The sequence below is a fragment of the Falco cherrug genome, chromosome 4 (assembly GCF_023634085.1).
Source record: "Falco cherrug isolate bFalChe1 chromosome 4, bFalChe1.pri, whole genome shotgun sequence".
Taxonomy (NCBI): Eukaryota; Metazoa; Chordata; class Aves; order Falconiformes; family Falconidae; genus Falco; species Falco cherrug.
Genome location: NC_073700.1, coordinates 36,887,602 through 36,907,263, shown reverse-complemented (window position 1 = coordinate 36,907,263; position 19,662 = coordinate 36,887,602). Strand labels below are relative to the sequence as shown.

The 19,662-nt window shown below is 49.3% G+C and overlaps 1 protein-coding gene and 1 long non-coding RNA gene across 5 annotated transcripts in view; both read left to right on the top strand.

Moving 5' to 3' along the window:
- TBC1D24 (TBC1 domain family member 24) overlaps positions 1 to 7,520 on the top strand; it is a 30,322-nt gene extending 22,802 nt beyond the window's left edge. For all 4 annotated transcript variants that reach the window (XM_055708064.1, XM_055708061.1, XM_055708062.1 and 1 more), the window contains 3 exons: positions 1,480 to 1,575; positions 2,012 to 2,246; positions 3,084 to 7,520. In XM_055708064.1, coding sequence (XP_055564039.1) covers positions 1,480 to 1,575; positions 2,012 to 2,246; positions 3,084 to 3,238 — 486 coding nt within the window. In that variant the 3' untranslated portion in view covers positions 3,239 to 7,520. The remainder of the gene's footprint in view (positions 1 to 1,479; positions 1,576 to 2,011; positions 2,247 to 3,083) is intronic.
- Positions 7,521 to 8,412: 892 nt separating this feature from the next.
- On the top strand, positions 8,413 to 10,187 carry LOC114016747 (uncharacterized). Its single transcript, XR_003561399.2, has 2 exons — positions 8,413 to 9,757; positions 9,876 to 10,187. It is a non-coding gene; the product is annotated as an uncharacterized LOC114016747 (long non-coding RNA).
- The last annotated feature ends 9,475 nt before the right edge of the window (positions 10,188 to 19,662 follow it).

Here is a 19,662-nt window from a genome sequence, read left to right as displayed (position 1 = left end):
AAACAAAGTTTCCCAGAACCTCTGAGGGAGAGTATACAGGTGCTTTCGGTAATGAGCGTTGGTTATCTGTGCCACTGTGCATGACTTCAATATTTTGTATATAATGTTAAGCTATTAGTGCAGCCTGTGGACTTATATTTTTACTTATGTTCATGCAGGATGACTGTCCGTGAAATAAGCCCATTTCTACTCTTGTTTGCATCTACCTAATGCTAACGCTCCATGCCATTTCATAGTTCTGTGTATGGTTTCTGGCCATCCCAGGCCTACACTGACATGCCAGTGGCTTATAGAATGCCTGTGGTATCAAAAGGGAAGAGGGAAAATGTTTATTATTTTGCCTCTTGTCCTGGAGCATGCCAAAAGTCTAGTTTTGTAAGTGATACTGGTTTGTATAGTATGGTTCATTTCTTATCCCTCAAAAAAAAATAGTAGAAACAAAAAAGCGGGAGAAAAATACGGGGTTTCTTGTTTGGTGGTTGTGGGTTTTGGTGGGGTTTTTTTGTTGGTGTTTTTTTTTTCCAAAGGATTACATTCATTCTTTGTTCATATGTCCATCTTTACATTTTAGAAAGATTTGTCTTCTGGTTTTCTGTCTGTCATGCACTTCAGGCATATCAGATGAAACTGAGTTCTGGGGCATCTTTTTGTTTATGCATACAAAAAAAAATACAAAAAAACCTGCTCTTCAGTAATTTTGTCCTAGGAGCTCTGCTTTTAATACTGGTGGAAACTAAACGGCAAATATACCTTAGAACAATCTGTTTAACCATAGTTTCTGGGGGGGGGCGGGGAAAGCAGGGTTGCTTTCATGCCATTCTTAGAACTTCATTGTTTGGTCTCTATCCACTTGGCAGTGATGCTTATTGCTGGTAGCGAGAAATTCTTCTAGTGCAAACAAAAGACTCCACAGAAAGGCTCAGCCCTCTAAGGCTATGTTTTTCTTTATTGGAAACTAGTGAACCCCATGCTGTTTGAATAGGCTGCTTTAAATACCTGAGCTAGTTCAGCATTGGCTTAGTTAAGCTAATTTTAACCTACAGTCTGAAATGGAAAAAGCCACCAAGGCTACTGTTTATGACCAGAAAATATTCAGGCAGAACTGCTCATACTGTGACTTGTGACAACACTGTTGCTTTGGATGCCAAAATGAGGAAGTGGAAGTCAGGCTTTACAAATTCAGAGTGATTTGTGTTTTGGTACCTGGGGTTATGTTGGAACATTTCTCCTTTAAGGCCTCGTATGTGAAATAATTTATGAAACTCTTGAGGTTTAAGGGTACCCACCAGTGGATTAAAGCAGTTTAAATCTGTTTAGACCTAAGTATTTGTGCTGCCTTAATCCACTGCTACAGAGATTTTTGAAAATCAAATATCTAATACAAAACCTTCAGTTCTGGACTCTGAAATGATGGTGTCTGTTGGTTTAACACACTTTCTTCTACAACGGAAAGCCTCCTGACGGTGCTGTTTGTGCTAGGTCTGTGGGGCTTATCTGTCCACTGACTGGAGCGAGCGCAGGCGAGGAGGGAACAAGCTGAGTTTCTTTGGAACTGGGGAGTGCTTTGTATTTAGGGTGAGTAAAATTTCCTTGTCATTACCCAGTAGCAAGGCAGAACTGCTGTACCGCTGTCACTCTTGCTTCCCCTCTACTTGAAGAGGCTGGGTTATACACCCTCCTAGTTTATAAATTCTCCTGAACTCCTAATGTGGAGAAAATTTTACTTTTTGGTTTCATGGTAATGCTTTTCCTTCCCTTGCACAGAATATTTTCTTGAAACATGTATTAAGATAACTTGGAAAACACTGCATCATTTCTTCAGTCTAAAAATACCCAAAAGGCAAAGGTGTAAAGTAAGAAAATAACATCTGGCCTAAAAGACAGTTTGATCCAATCTTTACCACTCACCGTGCAGGTGGAGTCTGAGGGGTTTCAGTGTTCTTTGCTGTGCAGAGCTGCCTGCGTAATGCATGTGCACTAACCACCTTTGCTCTTCTCTGCCCCTATGCAGCTGCAGCCAGAAGTGGAACGCTATGAGTGGGTGATCATAAAACATCCAGAACTGGCCACAGCTGGTTCAGAGATGGAAAATCATGCCTCACCAGCTTCCAGCACCCTCTCTTCTGGCAGCGTCCCATCGGACCCCTCAGATCGCCTTTCTCCCTTCTTATCAGCTCGCCACTTCAACTTGCCTTCCAAAACAGCCTCCATGTTCATGGCTGGCAGCAGTGAATGCATCATTATAGGTAAGGCAGTGTGAGAATTTGAGCATATATCCTACCAGCTCTTCCTGCCTGCCTCAGATAAGACAGTCACCTACATTTACCATGTGTGTATTTCAGTATCACTACAGTTAGAGGTGAAAGTGAACAAAACCTGATATTATTGCCCAACAAAAATTTTCAGTGGGAAAACTTGCATATCAAGCATTTTAGAGTAATGTAGTAACTCACAGCTTTAAGCACAGCCGCACCTTCGTACTGCCTAATTCGTGATGAGAAATAGTTCTTGAAGAGGAACTTACTTTCCCCTGAGGCTTTTCTCTCTAAATCTGTTTTACTTCACTGCATTCTCTGGTTGTAAGCTCTCTGAGTCTTGACATAAACCCACAGATAATCAAAATGTTTTTAATTCTTGACATGTTTCTTAATGATTTAGAAGACCAAGCCAGGGTGCTTACTTCTTGATCTTGTTCTCCTGCCAGCTTTGATTTTTGACTGCTAACAGAATTCTTTACTGGAGGGAAAATATGCAGTTGGTAGCTGTAGCTCCCAAGATCGTCCAGCACTGAAAAATAAATCTTAAATGCAGGCATTTGAATCAGGCTTCTTGCTCTTACTGCCCTGCATTACTGTGGGGTTTTTTTTTAATTTTTTAAAAAATCATCCAGTTCTGATAGTGTCATTTAAAAGCTGTACATTTGATCATGCTCTGTTACAACTGAAGACAGCAAACAAACATCACTTAGGGCTTCCAGATGTTCCCATGAGAAAAGCACTTGCGTCCTGTGGGCGGTTTTTGTATAGCAGTTTCCCGTGCTAAGAAATGCAGAGACCCTCACACTTGCCTTTGTCTCTTCACAGGAGGTGGTGATGGCCAGGCTCTTTACCTCGATGCAGATCTGAACCACGGAAGAACCAGCCACTGCAATACTTTCAATAATCAGCCACTGTGCTCTGAAAGCTTCCAAATCTCTGTCTTGGAGGTGTGGGGCTTCAGGGACACCATGAATGGTTGACATGACTATCATTAATCAAATAGTTTTTCAATTGTCTTAGGATTCCCAACAAAAATTCGAATGCAGGAGCCAAGTTAGAACGTAATTTCTGCTGGGCTCGGTGTTTTTTTAGTAATTACTAAGCGGTACACTTGAATGCAGAGCTTAGTTGTTTACTCTTAGTTTATCTAAGACAGGTCAAGGTGAAGTAATGTATCTGATTAACTCCTTAGCTGTTTACCTCTAGAGATTTGGATTCAGGTCCCGTTATTAGGGTAAAAATGAAAATGTAATGATTTCAAACCATCCTAAATGGATACAAGTCCATATCACGGGATAGCTTTGTAGTTTGATGCAATCCCTCAGAGGCACAGAGCTGGCTGAGGTGTACGGTAGAGCTGTGTGCCACTGGCACCGATATCTGGCTTGAGCCAGTAATATCAAGTGTCTGCTCCCAGGGAACATTAATGACCTCAGATTTGATGTAGAACAGTAGTTAATAAAATCATTGCCCTACTATAAGCAGACACTGTGCAGACAAATCAGTACCGTTCCATAAGTTATGAAAGCCCTCAGTTCACACAAGAACCATGATTGCTAGTTATCCTTCTCCTTGTACCTGAGCCCTTGACACATTCCAGTTGCATGAGGACTCTGCCTCTGAGAAAGGCATTCAGACTGGACAGCGATATCTCAAAGGCGTAATTTTGTTTACATTCCTATTCCATATCAGTATAATGACTTGAAATAGGCTCACGTTTCAGGCAGCCAGAGCATATATGCAGCGCTCGGAAACTTCCTTTTCTTCATCTTTCCTGGAAGCTGAAATGGAGCTTTAAATCTGAGAATAACTGTGCTCATATCCCTGCGTGTTTGGGAAATGAGACATGGTTGATGCAGAAGCTTAATGCTCTCCCCACAAGTAAATGAAGGGAGGTGGTAGGCAGATCTTCTGTGTAGTATTATTCTGGGAGTGGAAGAGTTTCCCAGGAGAACTCTAGGTGACACTGTTTCTCCATATCATGAGTCTTACCAGCGATGAGATCCTGAAAAAGGTAATGCTTTTTTTCCAGCAGTGTTCTAGTAGGTTTGAATGATGCTCATTCCTGAGAATTTGTATAGTTCTCTGCAAGCGTGCCTTGTGGCATGTATTGTCTGGAGGCAATTGCCTAGTTATCTAATTATCGGTAATTATCAATTATCTGAAACTTGTAGTATCTGTTGCAAAACTTCTCCCACATGAAGCACAAATACATAAACATCAATGGATAGTCCAGAGCATATGACAGGATGCTCTCAAAGCTTTGGTGGGTAATTCACTAGGAAGACTTACAACAGGTAAAATGAACGGAAAAGAGGAATTGCTGGGTTTTTCAGCAGTTCAATGTAAAAAATTGCTTTAGAGCAGGAGAAATGTTATTACTACTTAAGCTTGATGAACATCAAAAGGAAAAATTAAAAATCTGTACTGATAAAATCTCAGTTAGGCTGGACAGGGTCATGTTAATATTCAAAGGTCACGGGTGAGTCTTAATGTTGGCTTGTTTAGCTTGCCATCAAGGAAGATACCATGTGTCTTGGTAAAATGTTGCCTCTTGCAAAGTACACAAACAAACTTGGCAAAAATATGATTTGCTTCTTAAGGTGCCATTTTAAAATTGTCAGAATAACTTTTTGAATTACTAGACGGCATATACAATTTAAGATGTCTTTTGCACCTTTTATATTTGCAGTTAGATTTTGAGAGTCAGTACTGGGCCTCTCTTTCCTACTTCCCACTCTGTGAGTTCTGTCCAGCTATCTTTTCATAGGTTTACCGTAAACTTGATTGAACTGGAAGGAGAGATATAATTCAGTTTTACTTATGTATTTTGTTGCGGAAGAACTTGAACAGTCCTGTCTGGCTTTTTACAGATACTGGCTGATGCTGCATCCTATTATTTTTCCAAAGCTAGCAGTATCACTTTGCACTTGCTAGTATCTCACAAGCTTCCTCAGACAAAAGAAATCACTCAGAAAATGTATCCAGTTCAGTAGGTTCTCTTACATGTAGGTGGGATTTCAGTTTTGTCCGTATCTCCTCTCTTTTGAGCTTGTCTGAGGTGCCCTTGGAAAACAAACCATAAAACAAAAACCGAAAACACAATAGCATTAATTTTCAGCTTAAGTTCTCAGAAATTCCCTTGAGCTGTGTGTTGGTAGGATTTGTGGGAGTTTAGTATTACAGTCAAAATGAACAGATTTTATCTGCGAAATCTTTCCTGCAGCTGGCAGTGGTGATGTGATTTTTCTTGCTCCCCATCCGTGCCGGATGCAGCTATGTCAGCGAAACCGGAGTACCATACCATGTCAAAGAGGCGCTGTTCCTTTTCCTGCTCTGTTCTTAGTGCACCAGGGATTTGGATGTTTTAAATCAGAAATAACTCATAGTTGCTCAGAAATCATCGTAGGGTATTAGTGTGAGAATCCAAAGAGCAGTACTGAAGAATCAGTGAGGTTTAGGCATCTGAGTCTCAAGTGTCTTTCAAAAGTCAAATCACAGACCAGGAGTACAGCTGCTGACACACACACAGAAGGTCCACAGAAGGCCCCTTTTTGGTAGCTTATCTAGGTGGCCGGCCAGTCTGGCATGGGGCTAAAGGCATCTTCATTCTTAAAGCCAGGCGTTGGGCTGGGTGGCTGGCAGCGTCTCACGGCGGCTGTGTGTGCGTTTGTAACTGGTGTGGGCGTGCTTGGAGCACACACAATGCCCAGAGCAACTGGAGTTTGCAAATCACAGCAGGGGCTAAAAGGGCTAAGTCAGCCTTGGCACACGTGTCACGGGGATGGTTTTAGTTTGATGCAGCGTTACCCTGCGGTAGGCTTCCTGCAGGACTAGTATGTGTGTTTTAAATTTGAACAGACTGAATAAGCAAGAGGCTGCAATAATCTAGCAAGAGGAATTGCGCGATGCTGTGTCATCTTCACCCAGTCCTTTTGTTCACTAAAAATGAATGTTCCTTTTCATGCACAAATCCTCCCGTGTAATTCTTGTTATGGTTGTGGGACACCTTAGAGGAGCAGCATTGTGACTTGGCTTTCTTTCCAGTAGCAGAGGCATTTTTTGTGTCTGTGTAGTTGATGGTTGTTGCTGACCAAGTGTGTATCAAAGTTCATGTAATTAAGCCAACAGTTTGTTACATGCAAAACTCTTGAGGTGGAGACCACAGATTGGGTTTTAAGACAATGACTGCAATGGGCGCCTTATCAGAAAGTTATCAGTTATCTGAAGTACCCCAGTGGTGAAGTGCTTTGGTCATTGTAACTCTGAACAGCTGTTGATGTAGTTTGTAGGCCTGATGGCAGCAATGACAGCAAGAGTGGAGAGTGCCAGTGTTGCTTGATGAGCTGTTTGGAGCGGAGCTGGAGAGCTGAAGGCTGGGCATCAGCTACCACAGTTCTGCAAGAACATTTTTGCTTTGTAATATTCTCCTGAAAGGAGAAAAGACGAGAAACTCCTGACATCAGAAACTTGAATTTATTGTAAATGGCATTTCAGCTGTTTCCAAGCCACAGGAACTATTTCCAGCTGTCAGCCGGGCTGGACAAACTTCATCACTGCACCCAAACTGTCATTCCTACGGATCATACACTTTGACACACTTCCTTTTCTAATGAAGCATGTTAATTGGCCTCCCATTATTAGAAGCCAGTTAGCAAAGGGAAGGGGAAAACTGTTATTTCCTCTGTGTTGAGATAACTGAAGATAAATTGGAGGGGCGGGCAGGACTGTTCTTTAAAGAGGTAAATTTCATGCCAGTAGAGATACGTGCTTAGCTGTGGAGGGGTGGCACTTGCAGATCGATCAACTGCTGTTGGTGTGTGTGCATTGAAATTGTGTACTTTGTCCTTGGAAATCCGTCCTCATTTTTGATGGGGAATGATCTCCTCTGCCCACTGACCATACAGTGGTCATAGAGATGCTGGTGCCACGGTCTGTGGGGACCAGGAGGTCGCCTGCAGCCTCAGCACTGGAACCGCTCAGCTCCTGCAACCAGCACCCAGAGTCCGGTTGTTGGATGGATGGGTGGCTCGGGCACCTGGCTGTTAATGGTGAGATGCCTTTCTGCCAGCTCTCTGTTGTGACTTTCAGACTATTCGTAGTTGAATGTGCATATTATTTGGGGTGTTGTTTTTCTTCAGATGAGTGGTAGTGTGCTGCTGAATGGGTTTTTTACCCTATCATTGGAATCACTGCCCTATATCAATGGTATTTTTGTCACTGTGCAGGATTTATGATTATATTAAAAGTTGTTTGACTGTGGGGGCTACTGACTTTGTCCTTTGTTCGGTTATTTCCCTTCCTGTAGACCTCATAGCAAATGGCATGCCGAAACTGAGAAATAAACTGTGGAACGTGCTCGCTCACATGAACTCTTCGCTACGGTGGAGCGGTTACACAGCTCCTGACTGCGAGAAGATCTCCCAAGGCTTCCACCAACATCAGCTGCCAAACTCACTGTAAAAAAAAAAAAACAACCAAAAACAAAACTTCAATTGGCAAACTCTGAAATGAGCCTTCTTCCTTTTGGTGGGTCTAGAGTGTGTTTTGCCCCAGCCCAGCCTGGGTTTAAAATGGAGTTGAGAGGTGTCTTCTGGCCACCAGCGCTTGGAAGCTGTAGGTCAGGCCACCGGTGCCATTGCATCCTCTGCATGTCAGTGCTGTCCTGGACTCTGCTAGAGCCCTGCAGCCGCTGTAAGTCAGCGCTGCTCTTGCTAGAGGCTGTGCCTGACTTGTGCCAGCACAAACGTGACTGTTGGCAGCAGGTAGGCAGCTTGGTTGGGGAGCTGCTTTTTTAAAAAGTAGTATTTTTGTTCCTCTTGATGTCTTAGTTTGAACCTGGACGTCTGCCCATGTCCCTGATACTAGTGTGGATGCCTTTTGCCGTGCTTGAAAAGAGTCTTTCCAGTTAGCAGCACGGGTTTAAACAAATGTTCCTGTTACTTAAGGCTAGTCTTTGCCAATGCCTGGAAAATCTAAGACTTGTGGGAACTAACAGGAACTTCTTGGTAGAGTTGGAGGACGATATCAAGATACTTGGAGCAAAATGCCTTTGGAAACGCCCTGCATGCAATGACCGGTGAAGGTAAAAAAAAAAAAATTAAATAATTGAGTTTCCAGTGAAATTCCACTAAATTCTTGGGGTTCAGTGAAACTCCTGGCAGGCAGAAAAAGAAAAAAAGAAGAAAAAAAACAACAACAAAAAGAAACCCCACCAAAAAACCCAAACCCCAACTACACACCTTGTGCACAGCCCTGGGGCTTCCTATGCTGCTGTACACGGGTGTTCCCAAGAGCAAAGCTGAGGTCTAAGGTGCAACGTGGAAAGGCGGGATTGCTGAGCTTGCAGAAACTGCAGAGATGATTTTCCTGCCAGCTCTGCCTGCCGTGAGGTGCTGTGCAAAGAAAGCCTGTGGCCACTAGAGGTTCCCCTTGGCCTGGGTGTCAGCCTCTTCTTCCTATAATATATATTTATCTATTATAATATTTATTATTACAAGTAAAACCATTCTTGCAAGCCAAAAGTTTCAGAATTTCGTAAACGTTATCAGGCTGAGTACTTATTTTTTTAAAAGAGATGGGAGTGGGGAAAAGGCATATGAATAGGCTTTTTTCACTTGATTTCCAAAAGTGAGCTTAGCATTAAATACCACAAATCACAATTTTACAATTCCTTTCAAGACTTTAAACTTAGTAATGAAGGTGCTCAGTGGTAGGAAAATGTAACAGGGATTTTGAGGAGCTGAGTAATGCAGGCTGCTGCTTTTGAACCTCACAGCTACTTTAAACTACGTGACTGAGGACCTGAAAGGAAAGTATTATGCCTGATTGCATCAAGTAGTGGGAGCTTCTTTATCATACCTGGAGGGCTTGGTGATGGGAAAGTTATGGGCGATGTCTCACGGGCTTGGGAGTTCATAATGAATCTGGAGGAGTCTTAAGTCCTTGAAAAGGAAGGCTGTCCTCTGTCTTGCCATGGTGCTGTGGTATGAGAAGAGCATGATGCTCGCTAATTGTGCCTTTTTTCCTGGATTTTCTATGCACCGTGTTTTCTGTAAAGGTGACACAGATACCTGCTTCCTTGGGAGATGTTTTGTAACCAGCTGACGGCACAAGACTGCTTCTGGCGGCAAACTTAAAGGTTTTCCTGCCTTGTAAAGCACCCGGTTGGGTGTTTCCAGACCTGCCTTGCTATCACCTCCCCAACACCACTTCGGGTTGCAGAGTCGCTGCATGAGCAGCTGGGAGAGCCGTGGCTCAGTTCCTTGGCCATGCTCTGGTGTCGTGGCTGCTTCTGACCGTTTTCAAATCCACAAACGGCTGCTCGGTGGAACTGGATCCAGACTTTAGCTAGGCAGTACTTGAGAGCATTCAGCTCCTGTTTTGCTAACCGAGTGCTGGCTTCTCTTGTGCAAGTGTAGATCAGGCGCTAGGACTGTCGCTGAACCAGGATACACATCTCCCAGCTGCTGACACAGCTTCAGTGCATTGCTTGCTTGGTGAGTCACCTCCCATTTCGTGGGTAAGTTGTCCTCCAAAGTTAAGGGCTGTGCCCTCCAGCTGCCGCTGACTGGCAGGGTTTCTGACTGGACTTGTCCTCCTCCTGATCTCTCACAGCTGCGAGGCGAAGGAGGCAGCTTTGGAAACCCAGAGGGAAGAGTGCAAGTCCAGTGAGCCAGTGATCAGTGCCTCGTCCTCCCAGCCTGCAGGGTGCTGGATCCTCCGTGCCATAAACAACTGGGAGTCCATGGTTTTGACCTGTGAGCATTGCAGAGAGCAGTGCCAGCGCTGGCTCCACCAGCCCACGGGGCCAGCTGGCTGCAGCCAGTGCTCTCCCGCTTGCGGTGGCTGGGGCACAGTTTATTTCTCTTCAAGTGTTCCTTCTCATGCTGTGAAATTCTGCTTCCTTAAATTCTGCTTCTCCCCTCAGTCGATGTGAAGACCAGCTTTTGCCCCCTCACTGCGAAGCTCTCTGCTGTGCTGCAGGGGTTGCCTCAGGCACCGGTCCCTTGCCCCTTCCAGAACCGTTACACGTGGGCTTCTGCATCGCTTACCTTCTGCCAGGGTCCAAGTATGCCATGCTTTGGTAGACTCGTCTCGTTGAGGCTCTGAACTCAAGCCCAACAAAGACCGCAGCTAGAGCAGGGTTGGCTGCCTGCTCTGAACCCTGCAGAGCACCACCTTGTCCAGTTTTGTTCAGGGGAGGTTTAGGACTGAAACTTCAGGAGTTGTTTGCTGAGCCGTGTAGGGGCTTCAGCTGCATCCAGGCCAGTGGTTTGTCCCTTGACATCTCGAATGCTGGGTCATACGTGCTCAGTGGTGATGGCCCTCGGCAGCAGGAGGGCAGCTTCTGCCTGCTCGGGCAGCACGAGGCTGGTGGCCGTGGGGGTCTGGCTGAGCTGTGAGCCCTGCAGCTGGGGCCGGTTGGGCTGACAAGATGGGTATATGTGCATCCATCCTTTCTGTCATCTCGGCACCCACAGAAGCTTTGCCACGTGCCGGCTTTGCTTCCACAAGCAATGCAGCATGCCGCAGCCACCCGCTCCGCTCATCTGGAGGACAGCACGTAGAGAGAACGTGGGGGGACGGTGGGACAGCAGAGTCCAGCCTTCCCTGCTGCCTCCCTGCAGCGCTTTGGCTGTGACCTTCCTCTTCGGCTTCCTCCTGGCCACACTCACGCAAATTTAACAGGGGGAAGAGGCAGCGAAGTCTCAGACATGTTGAGTTGCTCCAGGTTTGGCTGCCTGTCTCACAGAACCGGGAAGCAAGCCTCTGGTACTGCCTCCCCCCACCCCTAGTTACCCACCCTGGAGACAAAGGTAGGGGAAACTGATTTCAGCAGCTCCACCGCTCACAGAAATACTTGTTGATGCTCTTTTCCTCTAAGAATCTGCCTAATTTTTACCAGCTGCCATAGCATCTATCCCCAAGTTCCTTATGCTTTCCCTTAGGCTGCCGGCTCGTCAGCTGCAGCTCCTACGAGCTGCGGGATTGTGCTGCCCTCCTTGGGGGCAGATAAGGCAAAGCATTACTCGAAGTCACAACTTTGCTTGCAGCCACGCTGTGGGTTGTACGCCTGGGTTTGTTTCCCACTCACAAACTGTTGACTCTGAAGGGAGCAGTTTAGCTTCAGGGGCTGGAGGGCTCTACGCAACCGTAACTGAGCGTTTCTGAGGGTGTGGGTCTTCTTGGGACAGCTTCCTTCCCTAGTGAGCAATAACAGAGTCATCTACAGATTTTTGAAACTGCAGAAGTGGAAACCACGGCTGGGAATAACTGACTAGCAGAGGAAATTTGATGAATGTGTGTTCAGCGCAGCCTTGGGGGTGGAGGTAGGGGCAAGTGTAGAGTCTCCAAGGAAGAGTCAAAGCACTTCTCTTTCCAGGATGGCTGCCTACCTTGTGCTTAACCCTCTGATGGTTTTGGAGCTGCCTCAGGCTCAGAGTGGCATCTTGGAGAGGATTTCTAGCTTGTATTTGGGAGGGGCGGCGTGCTGGGAGCTGATGCTCGCTCAAGCCCGTTCCCTGGGTCAGAGCGATCTCCAGCGGGTGCCCACCCCGATTCCCGGGCTGCCCTAAAGAGCTGTTAGCAAAGACCAGGGTCCAGGGCTGCCCAAAAAAGAAAAGGGAAGGCAGGCTTTTGGCCCATAAACCAGCATAAACAACCTCAAAGCAGAAGCCTTTGGCCTGAATTGTGTCTCATGACCTCCGCTGTGATCGGTCTCTCATGCAGCCAGAACCTACTTGCAGGGGCTGGATCTGTGTTTCCTTGTACACACGACAAGGGTACGCTCTCATGACCGTCTGTCCTAGCCAGTTCCTGCCCTTCCTTTATGCTGGTTTTTTGAGGCAAAGGATGTTTTTAAGGGCTTAATGTTTAATCTGCACACTACTAACCAGAAGAATTTGCAGAGGTTAAACGAGACCGGGAAACGGCTGCACGAGGTCAGAAGTGCAGGGCTGGGAGATCCGGCTGCTTGCTGGGGCTGGCAAAAGGCACATGATGAGCGACGATGAACAACCTCCTCCCGGGCAAAAGAGTTGCTCTGGGAGCACAAGAAAGAGGGAAAATTTAGAATGCTTTGAATTTCTGGGCAGTGCTTTTGCAGAAACATGCCGCTCTTAGCATGCAGGAGACGCACTCGGCAGCAAGCCCTCCGTGGCCATGGGCGCTGCTGCAGCAAAGCCTGTCCCCCAGCTCGGGCCAAGGCCACGGGACCAGCGTTGTCCCTCCTGTCCTCAGGCATCATGGGCCTGGGGGTTCCCTTCTCCCAGGGCTGCGTGACTGGGGATTGTCCAGCAGGTCTCACCTGAAACCCAGAGCCAGCCAGTGTCCTCGGAGCCTGAGGCTCTGCCCTGGCCTTGAACAACCCCCAGTGTTTTCTCTGAAGACCCTCACCCTGAACTGGTCTTCCCTGCTGCTGGTGGCACTGACACGATGGGCGGATCTGCCCTGAAAGTCCCTGGGGGCCAAAAATCTCTAAATCCCCATCAAATGTTTCCTGCTGATTTCTCTGCAGGGGGGCATGCGACTGCGCGTGGGCCATGGGCTCCCCGGGGAGGTGCAGGGCATCAGGCTGCCGCGCCCCCACCCTGGCAGGGAGCCCCTCGCCCATGTCTCCCGGTGGGTGAGCGGTGTGCCAAGTGCCGCAGGCTCTGCCCGGCCACTCCGGCACACGGCAGCTTTTCTGCAAGGATGGAAACGGGGAGGGGTGGGGTGGACCACGAGGATGAGAAGGGCCCCCGGAAAAAGCAATAGCTTGGGTGAAGGTGCTGATGCACAGGCACCAAGTACATAATATATATGGAGCTGTACAGGCAATCTTAAAGAATGAGCTATTCCTGAGCTCAGGCTGCCCCGTGTGATGTTGACTGTCAGCTGATGGGGGGAAAAAAATCTCTTTATGGAAGAAACTGCGTGTTCCTTGAGGAAGCCCAGGACCGTGCATGTCACCCCTTTCCTCTGTGCTCAGCCAGCTCAGAGCCAGCTGCGCACAGGGGACAGGATGAGGACAAGCCATGTGTCCTGGAGGGAGGATGGAGACCCAACCTGGATTTGGCTTGCCATGTTTGGCTTCTTGGAGATCTGCTGCCCCCACCTTAGTTAAGGGGCTGGACTCTGCTCACAGCCCGCTGTGTTGCAGGGAGGTGTCGCTGCTTTCCGGGGTGTCCAGCCACTGTCTCACCCTGCATGGGGCCGGGCTGTGGGCACACCACAGGATGCATTCATCCCAGTCTGGTCCCAGTTTCCATCAGGGACTAAAAGTGTATTTCGCCCTCTCTCAAAAGACAAAGGGAGTCACAAAGCTGAATTTATTCCTACTGTAAAATCCCTTGGGTTTTATAAAACCCTCAAAGCAGTGCTGGAAAACGTGATGCTTCGTTGTCACCCATCAGTTGGGCTTCATGTCATGGCGGTCATGGCTTTCGGAACCATGCCTGTGTATTTCAAAACCTGACAGTAAATAAATACATAAAATCAGGGTTTTTTAATCTGTTCCACATATGCTGCCCTTTAATTTCTCTACTGTACTTACAGGATATGGCAAAAAGAGGAACTGATTGTTTTCGTATGTCCCCCACATATTTCCACTGAGTCTCCTCTACCTCTTCTCCTTTTCTGAGCCAATATCCCTGTGTGATCTTTTGTCATCTGCAAATGCCTTTGCCCTTTTCATCCCCATCCATGGAACTTTGTTGTCGTGGCTGTACCTTCTTCAAAACCTGCTGGTTAATGTAGTCGTGCCTCTCTGTCCCCTGTAAAAAGCCTAAATTCGAGATCTCGCTGCAGCCCTGCAGTAGGCAATGCCTGCTGAGCCCGTGACAGACAACCAGCCTAAAAAGGCAGAGGACTGGCGGTGGAAACCTTGGGATCATGGTCCAGATCTGCTGCTTTGGTGGCACTGAGGTGAGCAGGTCCGTGGCACACTGTAATTTCTCCTACCAAATATCATCTTTCTTAGTTATTTTGCCCTGGAGGGCAGCACATCTGTGGCTGGCACAGCTGGACCCTGCCTTTGGCTGAGGCTTGGCATGTGCCTTTAAAACAAATATAAAAGGATAGTAAGAACCCACAGGTAACCCACCTGCTCCCAGCTCTGCTGGAAACTTGCACTGGAGCTTTTAGAGGTCTCTGGATTACCTTGTGTCTTTTCTCTTTGCTAGGATAGCAAAACGATCTGATTAAGCCCATCTTTGACTAGGCTTGTCGGAGCTTCCTCCAGAGGAGGTATTTGATCCGTGGCCATCACGGCCAAGGATGAGCTTGGGTGAAGGAAACCCCAGCACCATCCCCAGCCTGCCTCTGGCACCCCGGAGAAAGGCTGTGACAGCCCCAGGCTGCCACAGCCCGTGGTCCCTCCTGGCCCTGCCTCCATCCTCCCCCACTGCAGCAGCCAGAGACACTCGCTGCTCATTCCCCATCACAGCTGCGTGCCGAGCTGGCCCAGCCGCCCTGGTCCGGCAAATCCCAGCACCGGGGCTGGGACTGATGGGGAAATGTTGTGCTTTTTCTTCTCTCTTCTGCAAGGTGGCTCTAAAATACACTTTTCAGGGGCTGGGTATGACCATGGCTGCAAGCACCAGCACTTTCTGGAGGTGTAGAGGAAAAGGCAACACACAAAGGCAGGGACAGGACCAGGAGGCCCTGGAAGCTGAGCCCAGCCCACCCCCCTCAGGTTGTGAATTTTGCACAGCGGGGGTTTGCAATCATTTTCTGCAGCCCAAGGGGAACAGAAACTCGTCCCTCCCACCCCTGGAGCCTTTCCTGCATCGCAGCGGTCTCTCTCGTTCCCAATGAGATGCTCATTCCTGATGAGATGCTCATTCCCAGTGAGGTGCCCATGCTCTGGGAAGCAGGCACTGGTCCCCATGGCCCGCATGCTGGCACAGCCCAGTGGGGACCGCGTGGCCGCCTGCCTGGGCACAGGGCTCCGGGCAGCTCAGATAAGCAGATGTGCGCTTTATCCCCGTGATTAGCCAACCGTCCGCTCGTACTGGTGCAACGTTGCACATCGGGCGTTGTAGGAGAGGAACTGCCTGCAAGAGAGATGTGAAACCCAGGAAACAGAAAAATTACTCCTAAAATAAAACGGCCTCGTGCCTTGCCTGGCAGCAGCTCTGGGGCCAGCCAAGGCTCAGCAGGCAGCTCCCGTTCCCCAGCAATCCAGGCAGGGAAATAACATCCTGAGAGGGAAATAACAAAACCAAACATGTTCCTTCTCCCTTTCAGTTTACCTTTTTTAAAGCAACATGATAACCAAGCGTTGTTTGATTTGGCTCACCTGCAGCATTTTGGTTTGGGTGCTCGTAGGCAGCAAGGACATGGCTGGGACAGCTGCTGGCAGAGCTGGCTACTGCATCCTTTGCCCGACAGCTGGGCAGGGAGGTGAGGGCGCAGGGATGCTGTGCCCCATCGTGAGTTAACAGAGGCTGCCAGGGGCCAGAGCACGGTGCCCATGGACTCTCCAGCCAGGCAGAGCAGGATTGGGATGCTGCCAGCACCCACACCCAGAAACACAACTGCAGGCAAACCGGTCACCCCGACTCATGTATAGAACGGTTATTGGGATTAATCTAACCCTGTTTTGGTGAATTTATCCACCCAGTTAAAAATACCCTTTTCTACATGTATTAGTCAAACCCAGCAGAGAAGTGTGTGCAGGAGGCAGGGGTACCTGTCCGATGAGCCCCAGAGGAGAGGAGCTTTGGGGGCTCCCAGCCGGCTGCCACCAAGCTGGCAGCACCGACACCGGCTCAATCTCATCTCTAGTTGTTGAGGGGTCCACAGGCATGAGAATCCCAGGGGAGAGGCTGGCACAGCACAGCAGCCAGCCGAAGGCAGCATGCCGGAGATGATGCTCCATCAGAGTGCAGGAGCCAAGGCTGAAGGAGCCAAAAGCAGAGCAGCCCTGTGGGAATACCTGGGAAGTTCCAGAGGGATTTGATCTAATTTGCTAATTCATAGTGGGATACTCTGCTGAGAGCTGAGCCAGGCAGGGAGGCAGAGGAGAGAAGGCTCCTGCCTTGGCACAGCTCAGAGCAGAAAGACAGCGATTTTCTCAGCTGCCTCGCCACATGGCAGCAGCAGCTCTGCAGAAAGGCGGTGTGTCCTGCCAGCCAGCCAAGGTTTTATTTCCCTCTCCGCCTGCCAGCTCTGCAGGCTGAGGGAGAGCTGGCAGCATGGAGGAGGAGCGGGTTTGTGGAGTGGAGGCAGAGCCATGGCACTGTCCCAGCCCAGGGATGAAGGACAGATTCAGGGCAGCCCGGCACAAGGCTCCAAAGCAGCTCCTGTCTGGGCAGCAGAAAGCCCCTGCCCTCGCCTTTCCCGGTAGAAACCAGCGCATGCTTTCTCCCCAAAACCAAGCATGGGTGCTGAGCAATGACCCAGAATCAGGCTTCTCTTCCTTGGCTCCCCGTGGCTGCCCATTCTCGGCATCCACGGGCAGCTCCATCCCCAAAAAGAGGTGGCTGTGCAGCTGGCACGCAGCACTGTGGGCTTTACCTTGCCCTGCCACGTCTTGTCCCCATTGCGCTGCCCACCCCGGGCACCTGCCACCCCTGGGCAGCTGCCTGCTGGGCTCCCGGGACGGCAGGGAAACAGCTGTGGGCAGGAGAGTCCAGCTGCATCCCTGGTTGCCTCCTGGCTCTCCCACATGGGATGGTGTCTGCCGTCTCTGTGGGCAAGGTAACAAATACCACCTGCTCCGGCAAGCATTGCAGGAAAATCCCACGTTTTGGAGGCTCTGGTGCTGGACCAACCCATGCTTTGGGTTTACACTGCTCTGGGTGTCTCTGCATGGGAGCACAGCCCCAGATGTGGCTTCCAGCCACCAGGCATCCCTCCCACTCACTTTGCTGGAACTCGCTTCTGCCAGGTCTGACATCAAGGACAAGCTCTATCGCTTGTGCAGAGTAATACAAACATGGACAGTGCTTTACGTGCTGAGCTGCTGGTCACTGTTGATTGAAGAGTTATCACCATCAGCTTCCAGCCCGTGGGAGAGCAACACTCTACATTCCCGTCTCACCGAGCGTTGTCGCTCCCAAAGTGTCTTTCCAGGACACATCAGCTGCTCCTGTCCCCCATTTGCAGACCAGCCTCCCAAAAACCAGGCGTGGGGTAGCAGCGGGGAGGTTGGCCATGCTGGCTCTCAGTATTTGTCTTCAAGAGCTCCGAGATGCAGCCTGAGTACAGGCTCCGCACTGGGAAAACCACGTTGGCTCCTCCTAGCAAAGCTAAACCGGTGATCAAAACCCCAAAATCTGCTACAGCCCTGCAGGTGCATCCAGCACTTCAAAAAGAGGGTTGCTGAAAGGCGTGAGGGGTGGCTGGGGCATGCCATGCAGAGCTCAGCCAATACCCAAGATATTCCAGCTATTTTGGTGGGTCCATTTGAACATAAACTTAGCTGGTTGTGCCGTGTTGGAGAGAATCGCCCAAGCAAGCAGCAGAAGCAGCGCAGTGCGACTTCCATGAGTAACTATGGTAACCCAGAGCAAATAAATGCTATTTTCAAACCATGGGCAGATCCTCCTCGTGAGAAGCCCTGGCTGATCCCAGCTGCCAGCTGAGTGCTGGAGTCCAGGAATGGATGCCCTGTGGAAGGAAGGATGAAGAAGACCAGCACATGGTCCTGGAGAGCTCTTCCTCCTTGCCCCCTGATGGGGCATGTCAGGAAAAGGACAGTGGAAAAAAACCAGCTTTTCTTTGCACTGTCCCCAGGAGCTGAAGAAATTGTAGAAACAAGGATAATCTCCCAGCTGCATTCGGCCACGAGTATGGCATGGAAAAGAGGAAGAAGAGAGGTTTTATATGGGGCAGGAAAGTCCTGGACAGAGAGAGATGAGATGAGATGAGATGAGATGAGATGAGATGAGATGAGATGAGATGAGATGATGAGAATAGAACAGAACAAAACCAAACAGAATTAGAGGACCCTAATTTGCTTCATCAAGAAGTCTAGCACCAGGTAGTGTCCCAGATAAGAAGGAGTTAACTGACCAGGATGGAAATCAGTTAATTAAGATCCAAGTAGAGCAAGAGAAGAGCATTTACAAATCAGCCAGGGTCCTGACCTCCTGGAAGACAGTGTCACCCCTGGGACACAGGGAGCAAGGAGCAACCAAGGGACGGTGTGTCTCCCCTCTGAGCCCCGTGACTCCGGCTTGTGATTTTGGTGAGATTCCGCAGGAGATGCCAAACGAGGAAATGCTCCAGCCAGGCTTGCTCCATTGCTGGCAAGTGTTTGCTGCTGAGGCTGAGGGTGACAGGTCCACTGGCAGCCCTGCTTTTCCCATCCCCGCCTCTGGCACCAGCTCAGCTCCCCTGACCCCATCAGACCCCCTTCCCCAGCCCTGGCCGAGAGCTCACCTGGGCTTGTTGTGGACCAAGCTGTGGGGTCCTGGGAGGTACAGAGCATTTTTAACGCATTGACACCAAATCCCCTTGGGAGGACCAGGTGGCCAGAGCATCCCCTGCCAAAGCACCCCTCTCCTGCAACACCGCACCTCCATGCCAGCACCTCCATGCCTGGACCTGCTGGAGGGGCAGGGTGTTCCCACCTGGCTTCCCAGACCCCTTCCAGCCCTGCTTCATGACATGGGCAAAGCTGCTGGCATCGCTACAACATTGACAACCAGGAGCCTGGGGCGGGTACAGGTCCCCTGGCAAACAGCTGATCCAGCTTGCCAAAAGCCAGCCGGGGCCAGGGCTGAGAAGCAGCCCTGGTGTCTCATCGGCAGCACCAAGCAGCCTGCAGCCAGCTCCTGCTTGCTAAAAGCAGCCAACAAAAGCTGGACCCCCGTGTTAAATCGCTCTCCAGCACATTTTGTCCATGCAAGGATGGGTGCATGGTCCCAGCATGGTGGGAAAGGCATCTACCATAAGGCTGCTCAGAAAGTGCCCCCCAGAAAGGTGGTGGCACCCAGAGCTTGCACCTGCTGGAAAACCCATCTCAGCCCTCTTCTCCCTTCCTTGGGATGGGAACGGACAAACTAAAATCACCCTTTGGTTGCGTTTGGTGCAGTGACATGCAATACCATTGGACACGCACACGGAGCAGGGTTAATCCAGCCCAAAATTAAAAGGCAAAACTGGAGATGACAAAGCCACGGCACCCATGGCGAGGGTGTGCGCACATTCGGTGGCAGCCTGGTAAGCGCCTGCCTGGCAGTGTGAGGAGGGTGAGTGCAAGTTGCTGTGGGAACAGTAATTTGGGTTGTTCTGCCTCTGGGTTTCTGGCTCTTTGCCTTTGATATTGTGTTCGCCTCCTGGTTTTGCACGGAATTCTGTTCCCTCCTTTCGTCATCGTTTCCCTGAGGAAGAAAGCATCCCTGACTTCCACAGGGCAGAACAAGCACTGGCATGAGAGCCTCGGGGGTGACCCCGCTTAGGGGTGACACCT